This window comes from Clupea harengus, chromosome 12 (assembly GCF_900700415.2).
Source record: "Clupea harengus chromosome 12, Ch_v2.0.2, whole genome shotgun sequence".
NCBI lineage: Eukaryota > Metazoa > Chordata > Actinopteri > Clupeiformes > Clupeidae > Clupea > Clupea harengus.
This window is the reverse complement of record NC_045163.1, coordinates 7,122,988-7,138,387: the sequence shown is the minus strand read 5'-3', so window position 1 is coordinate 7,138,387 and position 15,400 is coordinate 7,122,988. Positions and strand designations below refer to the sequence as shown.

The 15,400-nt window shown below is 41.2% G+C and overlaps 3 protein-coding genes across 3 annotated transcripts in view; 2 read left to right on the top strand and 1 right to left on the bottom strand.

Moving 5' to 3' along the window:
• The first annotated feature begins 1,106 nt into the window (after positions 1–1,106).
• On the top strand, positions 1,107–2,105 carry LOC105907878 (testis-specific serine/threonine-protein kinase 1). The gene has a single exon (XM_012836313.2). It carries the CDS (start codon positions 1,107–1,109, stop codon positions 2,103–2,105), a length of 999 nt encoding a protein of 332 aa, XP_012691767.1.
• A 50-nt stretch (positions 2,106–2,155) lies between these two features.
• Positions 2,156–7,162, bottom strand: ess2 (ess-2 splicing factor homolog). Its single transcript, XM_012842186.3, has 10 exons — positions 6,825–7,162; positions 5,873–6,041; positions 5,530–5,628; positions 5,150–5,319; positions 4,643–4,760; positions 4,358–4,491; positions 4,137–4,239; positions 3,666–3,775; positions 3,349–3,464; positions 2,156–3,043 (listed from the first exon to the last, which is right to left on the bottom strand). The coding sequence occupies exons 1-10, from the start codon at positions 6,948–6,950 to the stop codon at positions 2,761–2,763; spliced, it is 1,428 nt and encodes a 475-aa protein (XP_012697640.1). The 5' UTR covers positions 6,951–7,162; the 3' UTR covers positions 2,156–2,760.
• Positions 7,163–12,696: 5,534 nt separating this feature from the next.
• Positions 12,697–15,400, top strand: part of si:ch211-127i16.2 (probable flavin-containing monoamine oxidase A) — a 38,838-nt gene continuing 36,134 nt past the window's right edge. Inside the window, exons 1-4 of the mRNA XM_012836431.3 lie at positions 12,697–13,000; positions 13,088–13,175; positions 13,567–13,747; positions 14,870–14,984. Of these exons, the coding sequence (XP_012691885.2) occupies positions 12,895–13,000; positions 13,088–13,175; positions 13,567–13,747; positions 14,870–14,984 (490 nt within the window). The 5' untranslated portion in view covers positions 12,697–12,894. The remainder of the gene's footprint in view (positions 13,001–13,087; positions 13,176–13,566; positions 13,748–14,869; positions 14,985–15,400) is intronic.

Genomic DNA, 15,400 nt, shown 5'->3' with positions numbered 1-15,400 from the left:
TTTGATATTACATTATAGCCATCAGTATATAGGGGAAAGGTATATCCTTTTTCAAATCATGCAACACTGCAAACATTTAACGGGAAATGCATGAACAGAAGGGGAAAATAAAACCAAAATATCTATGTTTCATATGAAAAAAGTTGAAAATAGTTTAAATAGAATTTCTGATTAGTTCTCTTAAAGAGATTGGCAATCTAGTAATTTAGCTCCGTCGTTTTGGTTGTTTTCAGGTAATTTAACCCTCCTAAGTAAAACATGCAGCATATTCCCCTTGAAAACGTGGTGTACAATCATATTGTAGGCTACTGCATTAGGCAAGGCAAGGCCTTAGTGTATGTAATCAGTCCCCTCTTGTTACATCACCGTATGGATGAGCGTGTTTAATACTGTTTATAATGAATATAATTGGGGAAAGATATGTGGCTGACAGACTTTTAATTTTGATATGACACAGGGGTATTCCAAGTACGTTAGTGATAAACGTTGGTCGAAGTCAAAGTAAGTGGTAAACCTCCTAATAAAAGAGCCGCATGGGAAAGCTTAATTTACCCAGGTGTATAAATCATGTAGCCCTGGAATACCCCCTAGTTTGTTATTTCAAACGAGTTTAAAATTGTGTTGTTGCTGTTCATTTTAAATTGTCAAATACTGTCATAGACTAGTTACATCCAGTTGAGGTGGTTATTAAATGCACAAGGAATGCAACTGAAGAAGCGCGGGAAATCCATTTCAATACATAGGTTCTTAAACTGCTCGTTAATGAATCGTATTCTTCATATTTCACAACTGGAAATATACAATTATTAATTTAATGAATTTAATTTTCAGGCTTCGGACGATAAATAAAAAAGTCCCTATGTTGACAAAGGAGAAACAAAGATTTATGACGCTTGGAATTAATTTGTTATGACGTCGGGTGGCGTAGTTAACCCAGTGTTCGACGTCATATCAAAACTATTGACAGTGAAAGGGTTGATGAAAGTATCTTCAAACATGCCTACCACCAACAACAACAAATGAAGCAAACATTTGTTGTCTGCTAAAATAGTGCGCATAATGCCTGGCTGACAGAATCAAGCCGGTCTTAACGCAGGTGTTCCAACATGGATGAGTCTCTGGTTCTGAAGAAATGTGGTTACATATTAGGCAGTACATTAGGTGATGGTTCATATGGAAAAGTCAAGTCCGCCTATTCTGAAAGCCAAAACGCAAACGTGGCAGTTAAAATCATCAATAGAAAAAAAGCAGCCGCTGATTTCTTGGAAAAATTCTTGCCACGAGAACTGGAAATCCAAGCAAGCTTGAGCCATTCAAACATCGTGAAAATTTTCAAAATTTTCGAAACGTCAAATGGGAAAGTATTCATCATTATGGAGCTCGGCGTACAGGGAGACCTACTGGAGTTTGTCAAAAGCCGGGGCGCTCTACCTGAAGATTTCTCAAAAAAACTTTTTCGCCAGTTGTCCATGGCAATTAAATTCCTCCATGACCAAGACATCGTCCACCGGGATTTGAAGTGCGAGAATTTACTCTTGGACAAAGACTTCAATTTGAAAGTGTCAGATTTTGGATTTACACGACGGATTACTTACGATGACACCGGGAAGATGGAACTAAGTAAAACTTTCTGTGGATCTGCAGCTTATGCAGCACCCGAGGTTTTGCAGGGCATACCATACAACTCCAAAATGTATGACGTGTGGAGCATGGGCGTGATTTTGTTTGTTATGATGTGTGGGTCCATGCCTTACGATGACTCAAACATCAAAAGAATGCTCAGAATTCAAAAGGAGCATCGGGTAGACTTTCCTCGATCCAAACAGATCCCAGGAGAATGTAAAGACATGATCTACAAGACACTGCACCCAGATGTCAAAAAACGACTGGACATCTGTGCCATCCTAGAACATCACTGGTTAGGAAAGACAGGTGAGGTTAGCAGCAGACATCACAATGGGCCGGCCACATCTAAACCAGCCTCCAGCAGCAAAGACAAGAAAAACGTGGAAGGGAAGGTGGAGACAGACATCACTACAGACCCTGGCAAAGAGGACCACGCTGGACCCTCCTCGCCCAGGACTGAAGTAGCCTGTGTGACGTGATGGTAAGGACACAGACTACAACCTCTACTCAAGCAGAACACATACAGTAGTGACATTCAGCCATTTAATGAATATCTGGTCCTTCTACTGTAAGGTAGGACCTTATTTACAACTCTGTAACGCTCCAAGAATAGCATTTTAACTTGAAGTAGAAAATAGGTTCTTGTCAATGACATCAGTAATGTAACACAAAGTCGTTCAAAGAATTGAAATTAAAAACAACAAAATATAACAGTTTAAATCACTTTGGACTTACTATACAAAAATGTCTTCTTTCACAGTGACATTTGCTGTGAATATCCTTTAACATTTTCTATGTACAAAAGCATATGCACGTTGTACGTGCCAAGTTAAGCTTGTTCTAAAACCCAGAGGCAAGAGGGCATCACTCAGCCAGCCAGTGAAGTATCCCAACCAAGTTCCAAAGGACGAGACTGTTAGGAGTCTGTTTACTAAAACAATTGTTTCTAAGGATGAGATTGATAGGAGTTTTCATAAACAGTTCTGTTCAGAACTTTCCTGCACTCAGTGGAACTGCCTTCCAGATAAGGAGGTGAAATCTGTGTATCATTTTCCTCATATATTTTAGACTGACCGCTTTGAGTCCAGTTTTGGTCTAGTATTCCCTGTCCAGGTCAGAGAGACACACTGCTTGTTAGAAGTAGTCGGCGGCTTTTCTCCTCTTAGGAAGCTGCAGGAGATCGTCAGTGATAGAAGCGGGGTCTTGTGACGACGGAGTGTGGATCTTGCCAGGTGTTGGGGTGTCCTGGGGCGTGAGTGACCCCCCCAGGGGTGTCTTGGAGCCAGAGCCCCGGTGCGAGGGCGAGGGGGTGTAGCTGGCGCGCAGGGCTTTGTCTGTGTACTTGCTGGAGGAGCGGTTGACAAGCTTCTGGAGAGCAGGGGAGAGGGCGGCTGGCGTCACGCCCTTGGGCGTGAGACTGTAAGGAAGGAAAGGATTAAGGCATCTGGATTACCAATCACTTCTCATAGCTTTTGAATGGATACATTCAGGGACGCAGATTTACCTCAAAAAGTGTTGCAAAAGGCAACACAAGCAATCAAAGTGAAAAAAGAACTGCTCATCAGTATGACCATCCCACTACATGTCTAGTAGAAGTCTGTGTTGCCATATTGTATATGGTGAGCAAACAATCTGAAGGCTAATGTGAGAGCTATGTTCTGACATGCAGAAAGCCTACTGGTGAATGTGCACTGAATGTCTATAAGACCACGTTCCCCTCACCTGGCCAGGTTTTCAGTGACTTTGCGCAACGCCTCCTGCTTCTTGGCTCGGTTTTTGGCCATGGCCTCGTTGGCCATTTTCAAACCTAGCCGCTCTCTTCTTCCTGGTTCAGGAATCTGCAAGTGAAAGTTTGGTTAACAAACTGACTAAAGGTTTTTGCACTGTAAGCTGAGCGTTGCATGATAGCATTGCAGACTACAGGAGACCCCTTCACACCCACGCTATGTCAAACTATACATTATGATAAGCATAAGGGAGATAGAACATGATACAGTAACAGATTTAGACAACCAGGGCAAAGTGAGGCTTTGACTCACCTTAAAGGAAGGGCCGTGGTTTCTCTCTATATAAGGGGAATCAGAGCCTTCCAGACGGAACGGGGTGCTCTCGATCTCACCCCAGGTCATCAGCGGGGAGTCAGCCACACCTTAGAGAGGCAGAAAGAGGTCACATGTGTAGTCTTGGCAACATGCATTACAGGGGTCGTCTACACCCATCCAATGACGCCCACTTTCACAATACATGACATCACACCATTTTACCCAGCGTAATATTCAGAACCTCCCAAGAACTCTATTCAATTTCTACAAGAATAATGTGTTAAGTGTGAACATGCATGTGCGACACTACTCAATATTAAACAATAAAAAAAAAACCTGCACAATCCTGCGTCAACGTTTTATAATAACAGTGATTCTAATGTTGGCACAGCCAGATCTCAACTGCAGTGTTGAGTCTTTGAGGAAGACGGGACTGGATGTCAGGATCCCACAGACCATCGTACTCACCAGGCATAGGTGATGGAGTCCCAACATACCCAAAGCCATTCACTTTAGGGGATTCGTGTGGAAGCAGGTCTTTCCCATCGGGGCCAACCTTGCCCTGTTTGTACTGGGGGAAAAAAGACATAGAGGAATATGATTGTGGTTGTCACACAGGTTATAGGGAATATTTATTTATCAGAGTAGTTTAGGAGTTAGATCCAGCCTGTGGTTGGTTATTGGAGTACCTGTGCATTGAGAGCCGCAGCCTCCTTGATCTGGCTGTTGTTGAGGGCTTTGCTAAAGGGGTCCTCCAGAAACCGTGTGTTCTTATGGACCACCTCACGAGGTCTCTTAAAAATTGCATCGTCGTCTTTCACTCCTTACAATCCAGAAAGGTAATCAATGAGATACAACGCACAGCAAATTACTTTCCTGCATATAATGGCATTGCTTAAAAAAAAAAAAAAATAATTCAATGAACAGACAAGGGCGGCAATCCTGTATAATGCCTGCATATAATGAGTCCTTACCTTCTGGATAATACATGAGGGCGTTTTTGGCTTTGTACACCCACGTCTCCAATCCTGCCTTTGTGCTCTCGATGGCCTGGACCTCTGAGGAAGGTAGCGCCATGTATTCGTCATGGCGCTTTGAGGGGGGAAAACAATACAGATGCAGGCTGGTTTTGAAATCAGCTACACACACACAGCCAAATCTGACAGCTTTGTATTAAATGGTCTACAGTAAGCGCTCAACTGTATTGTGTGGTATGGATTGAGTAGCTGATACATGTGTTCAGTGCTACGAGTACCTGATATGTTGGTATGGTGTGTGTGTGGTATAAGGCCTGGACTGAGTACACGATAGTGTGTGTATCTAGTATGGCTGGAATGAACACCTAATGTCTATTGATACGAACAATCATACATGATGTGTGTACAGAGTACTGAGTACTATGACGCTGAGTAACTGATATGCAGTGCAGTGAAGTTGTGTGCCTCATATGGGATGGTATGTTTGGGTTCTGGAGCAAGTACCTGTTGGTACTCTTCCTCTGCCTCATAGAGCCATGAGTGCCTCAGCTTCTCCTTATCCTTGGCGAGCTCCATAATCTGCTCAAAGGAGGCATTGTCCTCACTGGTATTCTTAGCCAGAAACCGATCCAGGCATGGCAGTTCCTTCTCCTCTCGTACACCATCCTTCACTCCTGTAAACATACCATCCGTGCCTTTAATACCCAAGCCATAGTTTGCTATCGGCTGTGGCCATCCAGGGCTGACTGACACATTACAGACCCTACATTGGTGATGAACACTGCTACTTGTCCAGTACTCCCTTTAAACAGACTTAGTGTATGTAGAACATTTCTGACCAAATAAACTACAGTGGACAACACTGAATACAGAGAGCACCTTACCATATCCTGATTCTCTCATTCCAGACCTGGGTTTGCCATGGGAGGATGAGGGAGACACAGGGCGACCCTCTGGGGTTTCAAATGAAGCTGGCGACACATCTGAAACAAGCCACAGAAGCCATCAAACAACACTGGAAAACACCAGGTCAGCTTTGAACACCTGACATGGAAGTGTTCTTCTAACCAGGAAATAAATCTATCCCCGGGGTGTATGCGTTTTCTATTCTCTCATGTTGAGTGATATTTACAGAGGGAAATATCCCTTGAATTACATTTCAAATGAAAAAAAAAAATAACCAAATCGACACAACACTTCATTCTACTGACCCTATTTAAAACTTACATGGCATGCTGACGCGCGGGGTAGATCTGTTTGAAACGGATCCGTATTTAATGGCGATTTCTCGCATCTTCCCCAAGTCTCCAGTTTCCTCGGCCTCCAGGTAGTCTTTCTGAGCCTGCAGTTTTGTGACATCTGGGAAGAAGTCTCGCTGAATGATCTTCCCTAAGCCCTGCGAGGCAGGAATACAGTTCAAATTGAATCCATTCCTTTAAAGTCCACAGACAGGGTACACTTGACTATTAGAAATGTACTGCAAAGTGTATCATTGCCGCACAGCTATCTTATTCTACATCAAGCTAGAGGTCCGCGCCAGATAACCGAAAAAAACTCTACTCACGCTTGCCTCACGGGTGCAATACCATATGCCGTTTCATCATATTCGGTAGAATGAAGGACAAATTAGTTGTGAATACTATCACCGTGTTTGAAATGTATTGGTTTTGTTAATAGCCGAGTGACAGCTGCTTTTCCAAAGTAAAGTTGGCAATTTTGCAACTTTTCCGATGCGCCATTTTACCGAACAGCTAGTTGACATGACTAACAAGTGGTGGAAAATGAATGTGAAAAAGTATTTGTTCGGTAAATTAGCGCGTTCGGTGATTCGGCGTGGACCTCTAGCAGATACCGATATCTAGTGATGAAAACAACTTATCGTTAACGGAGAAGGCAATGAACGTTTTGCACAGTTTAGGAGCGAGTATCGACACACCAACCAACACAAGCAGTAATGTAACGTTTCATTAGACATTTACAGTTTAACAGTTTAATAATTCGAAAAGATAACATCTGATCTCTGAACAATGTAACATAATCCAATACGACGACCTACACCACCTACTTGTCGAAAACGCCCTCGTCAACAAACAGACTAGCTAATGAAATTTGGAAAGACATACAGATTATTTAAATTAGCCATCTGGGTATTTGTTGGCAGCCCTTTATCAGTCATTACCTCAATGTAGTCCTCTTCAACAAGAACCTTCCTGTCGCATTTCTTTACTTCCTCTGCGGGTTTTCTAATAGCGAGAGTTGTGATTAGCGACTCGGACTTGTTAGCCTTCTCAAGGATTCCTTGCATTGTTCCACTTGTTAGGCTAACGCTACACTACACTTGGACTTTATAAGCTCTAAGCAAAGATTATTTGTAATTGTTGTTACAGTCGTTCCATGTGCATGTATTTTAAGATTACAAAGTTTCTCTATTTAATTTACAAGTGAAATGTCCTGCCAGCTACAAATCGTACAAACGTTAGATATCAGCACAGCACATTGTGAAATAACAATCGTCATTTCCGGAATGACGAACAGTCTACCAGAGAATTTCGTGAACGTTCTAGAAAACCTGCGAGGGCTGACAAGTAGGAGAAATGTCTTACCGCCACCTAATGGTGACTTTGGTGTACAATAATAACAACCAAGTAACCAAATATTAATTTCAGAGGAAGAGGTTGTTTTGCTCTATAACACGTTTTAAACTATATCAAATAACAATACACTAATAATGATAATGATTCAAAACTATGATTATATTTATAAAGTATGCCTCAAACAAATTAACTAATTAGACAGATGATGTAAAAATGGTGATTTTTTTAAACGCTTTTTAAATGTACCAAGGTTGTCACTTGAACGGACAGCACAAGGTAGGTAATTCCACCACCACGTAGCATAATCTGGAATAAAGGTGCAGGTTAAGGTGTAGGTATTTAGCAGACACTTATAATATTAATAAGTCATACTAAATAATAAATTATATGAAAAAAAACCTAAAAACAATAACAAACATTATGCATAAGCCTACATATAAGAATATCAGTCAACAATTAGAATTAGCAGCAACAGTAACAACTGCAACAATAATATGAGATGAGTCTTTCAAAATCTACATTATTCTGTGATACATACTAATACCATATATTATGGGACTCATATTTGTGAACTTTAAGGTCAATTTCAAAAGCAGAGAATAATGAGCCATAAGTCCCAAAGAGAGTACAGGGAGCCAACCACCCAACCCACTTTTGCCTTTTCATTAAAATAATTAGCTGAGCACAAAGAAAATGCACATCCTCATTCTACACACACCTTCCACAAAGGTTTTGTTATTGTCACAAACAGAGAACATAAAATTGTTTGAATCTGCAAACAATAGTGACACAGATATATTTGCAGTCATATCTTTGACTGGATTGCTTGCCTCTCTCTCTCTCTCACACACACACACACACACACACACACACACACACACACACACACACACACACACACACACACACACATGCACGGCATGAGTAACCACACAATACATTATAAACATATTTATTCTTATCTGCAGTAACACAAATAGTGCCTCAAAGCTTTATGAAATTATACAAAAGAGTTTACCATACAAAGAAATGCCACTGATTGCATGGTGTAATGGCAGAAAGTGTCCAATAGATGTCACACTTACTAAGTAGAAAATCAGAGGCCACTAGGCCCCCCTTAGCCTTGAATCTGTCAAGCTGTTTTATCCCACTCTTCAAAGCTCAAATTGAATTACAAGCTGCATAGCTAATGCAAACAATTCCACCTTTGTTCTTCGGTAGAATCCACATGAAAAGACTCCCAGCTGTAGAGAACTGCACAAGGACAATCCCACTCACCTTTTAACTGTGAGGTTCTTTCAAGAGGAATACAGTCAAGGCAAAACTAAACACTCTGTGTCTGAATAGATTAACATCAGTGTGTACACTAATGAAAGCAAATAAAACAAACACTTCTGTATGTGTGTGCAGTTCTGTCTAGCTTGCCTTTACTCCTTCTCCATTTCCTTCTGTTATCAGTCTTCTTTTCAGAGAGAGGGTAGGCTGTGTAACAAAAGCCCTCTTCAAAAACAGTTGTCCTTCAAAGCAGCGAGCCAATTGCAATTACGTCTAAAAAACATTATGTGGTTGAATCTCGGAAGTGCTGACAGCAGCCAGTAATGAGCAGTAATGGGGATCAGAACACTCTCAGAACATAGGAGACCACAACAGTATTTTGTCCAACAGTTCCTCTCTCAGGAGGTATTAAGCACCTTTTGTTGGCAAAACAACAGAATAAGACAACTATGAGATAAGTATCAAATGCAGGTTAACCTACCATCATTCTACAGCAAATGTTTGAGTTATGCAGACCTATTAGCCTAAATATGTGTCCTCACAAGCCACTTGTAAATTAAAAGTGTTGCATTTCTATTCAGACATCTGTTTTTAGCTGAGGCAAGAAAAACACCACATGGCGTAAAAGATAACCTTCATACGGTGATTGCAATACAACTATTTGTTCAGTTTTCTTCTCTTAATTTGAAAGAATCAAAATGAAAGGGCTCCTTCAAATGACATAAAACTGAAATATATATTAGCAGAAAAAGCTAATAACAACAACAGCAAGAAATGTCACAGCCTGCCATAACATATGGGACAGCCACTGGACAAAGTGCTTATATGTGCCTATAAATAGCCTATATGGGATTAGAAAATGGATTTTCCTTGGCATAGCTTGGATTGCATTAGGCCTACCTCATGTATGCAAAGTTCACTTGATCCTTCAGGTGGCTAAACAGTGTGTTGGAGTAGTAGCCAGCCGCTTCAGAGCCAGTAGACAGCGTAACATTCGACATATCAACACATTGTCCATCAGTGGATCTTGGATTGGAAAGCCACATCCACTACATAATCAGGTCACATTGTGTGTTGCTGGTTTCTTGCATCCATCACAGTAACTTGTGTATGTGGTTGAAGACCACGTGGTGTTCATTTTGTGTACTTGGGTCTGTGTGTTGTTGGTATAGCAGCAACTTTGTAGTTGGTCTACTTGTGACCCTTTTTGGTTTGTGGCTGCTGAACTCCACTTTGTTGGTCACCTGTGGTGCTGTTTATGGTTGTGGGTAACTCCAGTTCCCTGCTGCCGGATAGAGGCTTCTAGCTTGGGGGCTTGGTTGTCTTGGTTGTTGTTTTTGTTTATATTAATAAATCCCATGGAGTTGGTGCTTTTAAAAGGGGTTTTTAGTAGTTCATTTGGGTCAGTGGTGGAGTGTTTGTTTGCTCCATAGGGCCACCAAATGTTTGGGCGTAACAATCAGTGACTCATAAATGTGTATAAAGGTTGTGGAAAGTTCACTGCAGGGGCGAGGTCACACACGGGCCTGGGTGGGCCAGTGCCACCCAGATTTACAGTTCTGTAAACATTTTATTTTTGAAAGTACAGAATGAATAAGGATATAATTGTATATTACAGTTTTTTTCGATTGCTTACACACATTTAGCGAATCATGTGTCAACTTAATCTAATGCTCACATCTTCTTTGCACAGCAAGAGTCTTCTCTGGCGAATGGGTTAACTATTTCTCTTTGCTTTCACACAATTTTTTTTAGTTTTAACACACTTTTCAAAACAGTTAACACACTTCTCAGAGAAAGACACAAAACCTTATTGAATAACCATGTCAACACATTGCAGACACTAAGTAGCAGCCTACTGAAACTGCTCTCTATATTCTAAATATCGTCAGCACCTGTGTGAACTCTCTGCACAACTAATCAAGTAGTTCTCAACCTCTAAAAGACGTCAATAGATTGAAGTTGATAACAAGCATGGATCGAGGAGGCCGCCACCAACAACCTCAGCAAGGACTAGGACGAGGACAAGGAAGAGGCCAGGGTAGAGGTAGAGGGGCCCCTGTCAGGGGACGTGGCGTTCGTGTAAGATGCTCTAATGAAATTAGGGCAACAGTCATTGATCACGTAGTCAATCATCACCTCTCCATGAGAGAGGCTGGCCAAAGGGTTCAGCCAAACCTGAGTCATACTGTGGCATCAATTGTTCGTACGTTCCGCAATGTCAATGACAATTGCTGGCCAAAAAAATTAAGTGATGGTTGCAGAGGTTGATATTGATAGCTGTAGTTTGAATTTTGTTATCTATTGTTAAATAAATGAGAAAACATACATTTTCAATTGAGCACAAATTGTAGGTTTTGATGGAAATGTTTGGTTTTGATGGGTGTGTGATACGTTTTGAGAAGGTGGTGTCATTCTGCAAATATTATAGAGTGTTTGGTCATTTCGTCTTCTGTTAAGGGCTGTGTGTGAGCTGTTTTGAAAAAGTAAACAGTGAATGGAAAAATGTGCCAAAGCAATCGAGAAAAACTTCAGAGAAAAGAGCAATGTACATTGTCTGCTAGCTTTGATAACAGATTTTCTTTCTATTTGTTTGAAGAGAACAATGCCAGTATATCTCACATCCACCAAAGCATATTTTTAATATCTTTATAAAAATACTCAGTCCATAGCCTTCTGTACATCCTAGATGGGAAATACCGTCCAGGTTAAAGTTTTTCTCAATTGCTTACACACATTTTTTGAAAGAATACCCCATTTTCTCAAAACTCTAAACACAAATCCAAAAACCACACACACAAAATACAAAACCCTATCTCCTGCAAAATGCTACTTTGCCTTCAAAACAATGTTATGTCTCCTCAAAATGGTATTTTGTGTTCAAATGACACACACAGACCATCATATGAGTAGACATTTCTAAGAACCAATTGAACACTGATGTGCTGAATGGAAAACACTACTATGAATGGGAAAACACCAGTATGAAGGCCTTATCAGGAGCATTATGCCTTTTCATGTTCAGTGTTACTGTACGCTTACTCCTGTTGTAAAATATAATTGTACAATGTTTTTACTCAAATATAAAACAACACAGAAATATACAGTAACAACACAAATATTTCTTTCTTTTTCCCAAAAGTGCTGTAGCCTATACGTCACAGCACATCACCACAGTGGCCCGAATCTCATCAGAGATAATGGCTCTCCTTCTTGCTCTTCCTCCTCCTCGTTACTCTCACTCCTCTGCCTCTGATCACCTCTCACCTGATCACCTTTCACTTCAATGTTGCCATTCATTGTTCTCCAAACCAGGAGCTCACCTGTGGCCCTTATATTGCTAAAGCTTCGATTGCAATTGAACTTTGATCAGCCTTGGAAATTGAAGTTTTGTCATTTGAATGGCAGTGTGTTATGTCTGAACACAAGGAGATTTGGCATTGATGAAGTGTGCAAAATAGAGAGGATTGTAGTGTTTTGAAGAAAGGTTTAGAATTGAAATTTGGGTCTAAAGCAGGACATGTGTTTATAGTTCAGCAGAATTGGTTTAGGGAGTTGGCACATGAGTTACAGGTTGTGGTCAATATGTCATAAGTTCCAATTGAGAAAAACTGTAAAACTAAGTTTTAAGTTACCGTAGTGACCAGATTTTCACGGCCCCAAACCGAGGCTTTCTAGCGAGCGCACATGTGTGCGCTTATGCATGCACCATAGACGTTTTCATCAGGATGGGGGACAATTATTTTAACGCATGTAGTACACCTAGAGACTGCGCCTAATGCACCACTGCTCACTCGTTCTCGCCCTGTTTCCCGTGAGAGGCCACGAAGAGTGCGCCACTCTGCCTGCAGACCTGGCTACACTGGGAAGTTCCCGTGTTTGTCACCTGGAAGGCTTACTTATAGCTCATGAACGATAGTTAACAGAGGTGCTGGACTACAATGAAAAACGGACACACTCCGAGACGAATCATTGTTCCATTTTGTAGTAGAAATATATCGACGAGAGTGAACGTAAACAAAATAGGGGCCAACCTACCCAGGGATGTATTACCGAACGGGCGTACCAGGTTACACGCCCATGCCCATGGGCCCATGGTTTCACAATCCGTCCGTGACCCTACCCTATTTCACAAAAGCCCACCCATCTAAACATTCCTGGCCTCGTCAGTGTTCGTAGGCTTCTTTGGGGGTGAACTCTGGTTAGCTGAACTCTACCCTTAATCAAAAGTCCGACACGATAAGAAACTATTCTTATTCGCTTTTCGCTGTACTTATTAAGGATCGAAACGTTCCTCGGCCATTTCTTTGATTCTGTGTTTGACGCATAGCCTACTTAACAATCATCATTTGAAGTGTTAGTAGCAGTTCACAGCAGGATATGTATGACATTGTTATTGTCGGTGCTGGGCTATCTGGACTAAGTGCAGCCCATAACTTACTGAGGAGAGATGCAAAGTTAAAACTTTTGATTTTGGAAGGGAAAGGTTGGTTAATATATCTTATTTTCTTACTGTATCGATTGTATTTCGCATTGAATAGGCCTACTTTATACTTTTGTTTTGTGATTGTAGATCGAGTAGGAGGAAGAACTCTAACTCAGGATGTACCGGCTGCCGGTGGAGTTGACCGCTGGGATCTTGGAGGACAGTGGGTTGCAAGGTAGCTTACATATGTGGTAATAGCATGTTCTGTTACCAGTCGACTTGATTTTACACGGAACAGGTTGTTACAATATGTCAGCCAGCAAGGCTTGTGGAAGCGTGTCATCGGATAACACTAAACAATGTAGGCTGAGCATAAGCATGAAATACCTTCACAAATGCGGTTATGCAGCGAGAGCAATGTAGCATACCTACCTAGAAGTAGTCTTTCAAAACATTTGACTGTAAACGTGTCCATGGGGAGTCCTGTATGAGTATTTTAAGGGCTGAAATCTTTGTAAATTGACCTGCGCTCTGACTTTGTGACACAGTTTTAACACAGCAATATCTCCTATGTTGTCTGAAAGGGTTGCACTCACTTTGATAGTCTCCAATCTTATCATTTCCAGTTCTCAGACACATGTAATGCAACTCATAGAGGAACTTGGATTGGTAGTATACCCGCAATACACCAAGGGCAAGAAGGTGCATCATATGGGTGGTCCTAGGGCTAAGATCAGCCATTACACCTCCAGTATGCCATCATACTCACTGCTGGTCCTGCTAGACTTCGTGCAGTTCATTTGGAAGGTAGGTGTGCAGACTCAGTTAAATGTAAACACAGCAGATCATGAAATGAAAAATGAGTGCTAAACGTTAGGCACTTTCATGTCCCTCAGCCCGAAGCCACCTCAGAAAAGTCCTAACTGTAGCAAGAAAGCCATTTCTCCTGAGAGTGGAAGTCAAAAGTGTTAAGGTGTTTTCTTTCCATTTAATGAATTAGTTCGGGACTGAATTAGTGTGGTGTGTTCCACGTGGTGGGGCTGAAGTGATTGTGTGGAATAATTCTGTATAGAAATAATTACCTGTACATATACTGTCCTTCAATGTTTAATGTGTAATTGTAATGTATGAATGTAATTACACTGTGCGATGACATTCATATGTGCCAGTAGGTTTATGGGATAACACAATAATTGTAACCCAGTATAGATATTTGATGAGATGTAGCATAGTTTGACACAGAGAGAAGTAAATTGACGTGTAAAGTCTTTAGTGACCTCCAGTCCACTTTGCATGTAAGTTTTGTTCAGGCAAGCAGCTGCAATATGGTTATTATCGGCTTGTTTATTGTAGATAGTTCATAGAAGTTTCCGAGATGGATTATGGATGGATATTAAATATCTTCATCTTCTATTGATGTATAATAATTCACAAAAGATCATGCCTCATTTTTTAAATCCTTTTGTAGTTTCCTTTTAACAGGAAAGTTTTCTTTTTCACTCACTCACTGGCTTTCTCCCCCTCCCCTTTCTGCCTTTATTTCCCTATCCGTCTCCCTGTCTATTTCACATGTGCATGCAGATGTGTTAGCCTGCCATGCATAGACTTAATCTGAAAGGTGTTTTATGTGTATATCAAGGTCCACCTATGTGATGCATGGATACAACCTCCATGCGAATATACCAATAATTATCAGCTTCATAGTGTAGTTTTCCAAAAAAAAAAGGTTGTTTTAATGTAATGCTTGACTAGCATGTTTTGTCACTTACCTCAGGAGATGTCACATTGACAGGATATGATGTTAAATTGAAAGGATGTTATATTAGATTGACTGGCTGTGATTTGAGTGACAGGATGTGATGTCATTCTGCTAGGCTTTAATATCAGATTGATAGGATATGATGTCAAAGTGACAGAATGTGATAACAGATTGACAGGCTGTCGAAGTCGGTGTGTGTGGAGGAGCCGTGGCGGAGCCCTGATGCTGTGCGCTTGGACAGCATGACTTTCTCCTCCTACATCGAGCAGCACGTGTGGACCAGAGGTATGGTAGAAAACACTTCCATGGAAGTTTATTTGATAATCCTCTCATGTGTCAGACAGGAGCAGTCTGTTGTAACCTCTCGCTGACAAATCTTCAAAGTCCTAGAAATGAATTTACATATTACATTATATGCACCTTGTTACGGATGTGGCATAAAATGGACATTTGCATAGAATTGGCCGAATGATTCATGATTGTGCCGTGAACAGAGTGCCCACTGCATAACACTGCATGCCATTAAACATGTCATGTCATGGAGTCTGAAGAGCTGCTAGCTGGCAGGGTGGATATTCACACACATTAGTCTTAGCGCTGGCTGTGCAGCCTCACGTGTGCAAACGGAAAATCACAGTGATTTACCTCGGCAGAGATGTGGGTGATACTATAAAAAGCCATTCAGTGAATGGAAAGTTTAA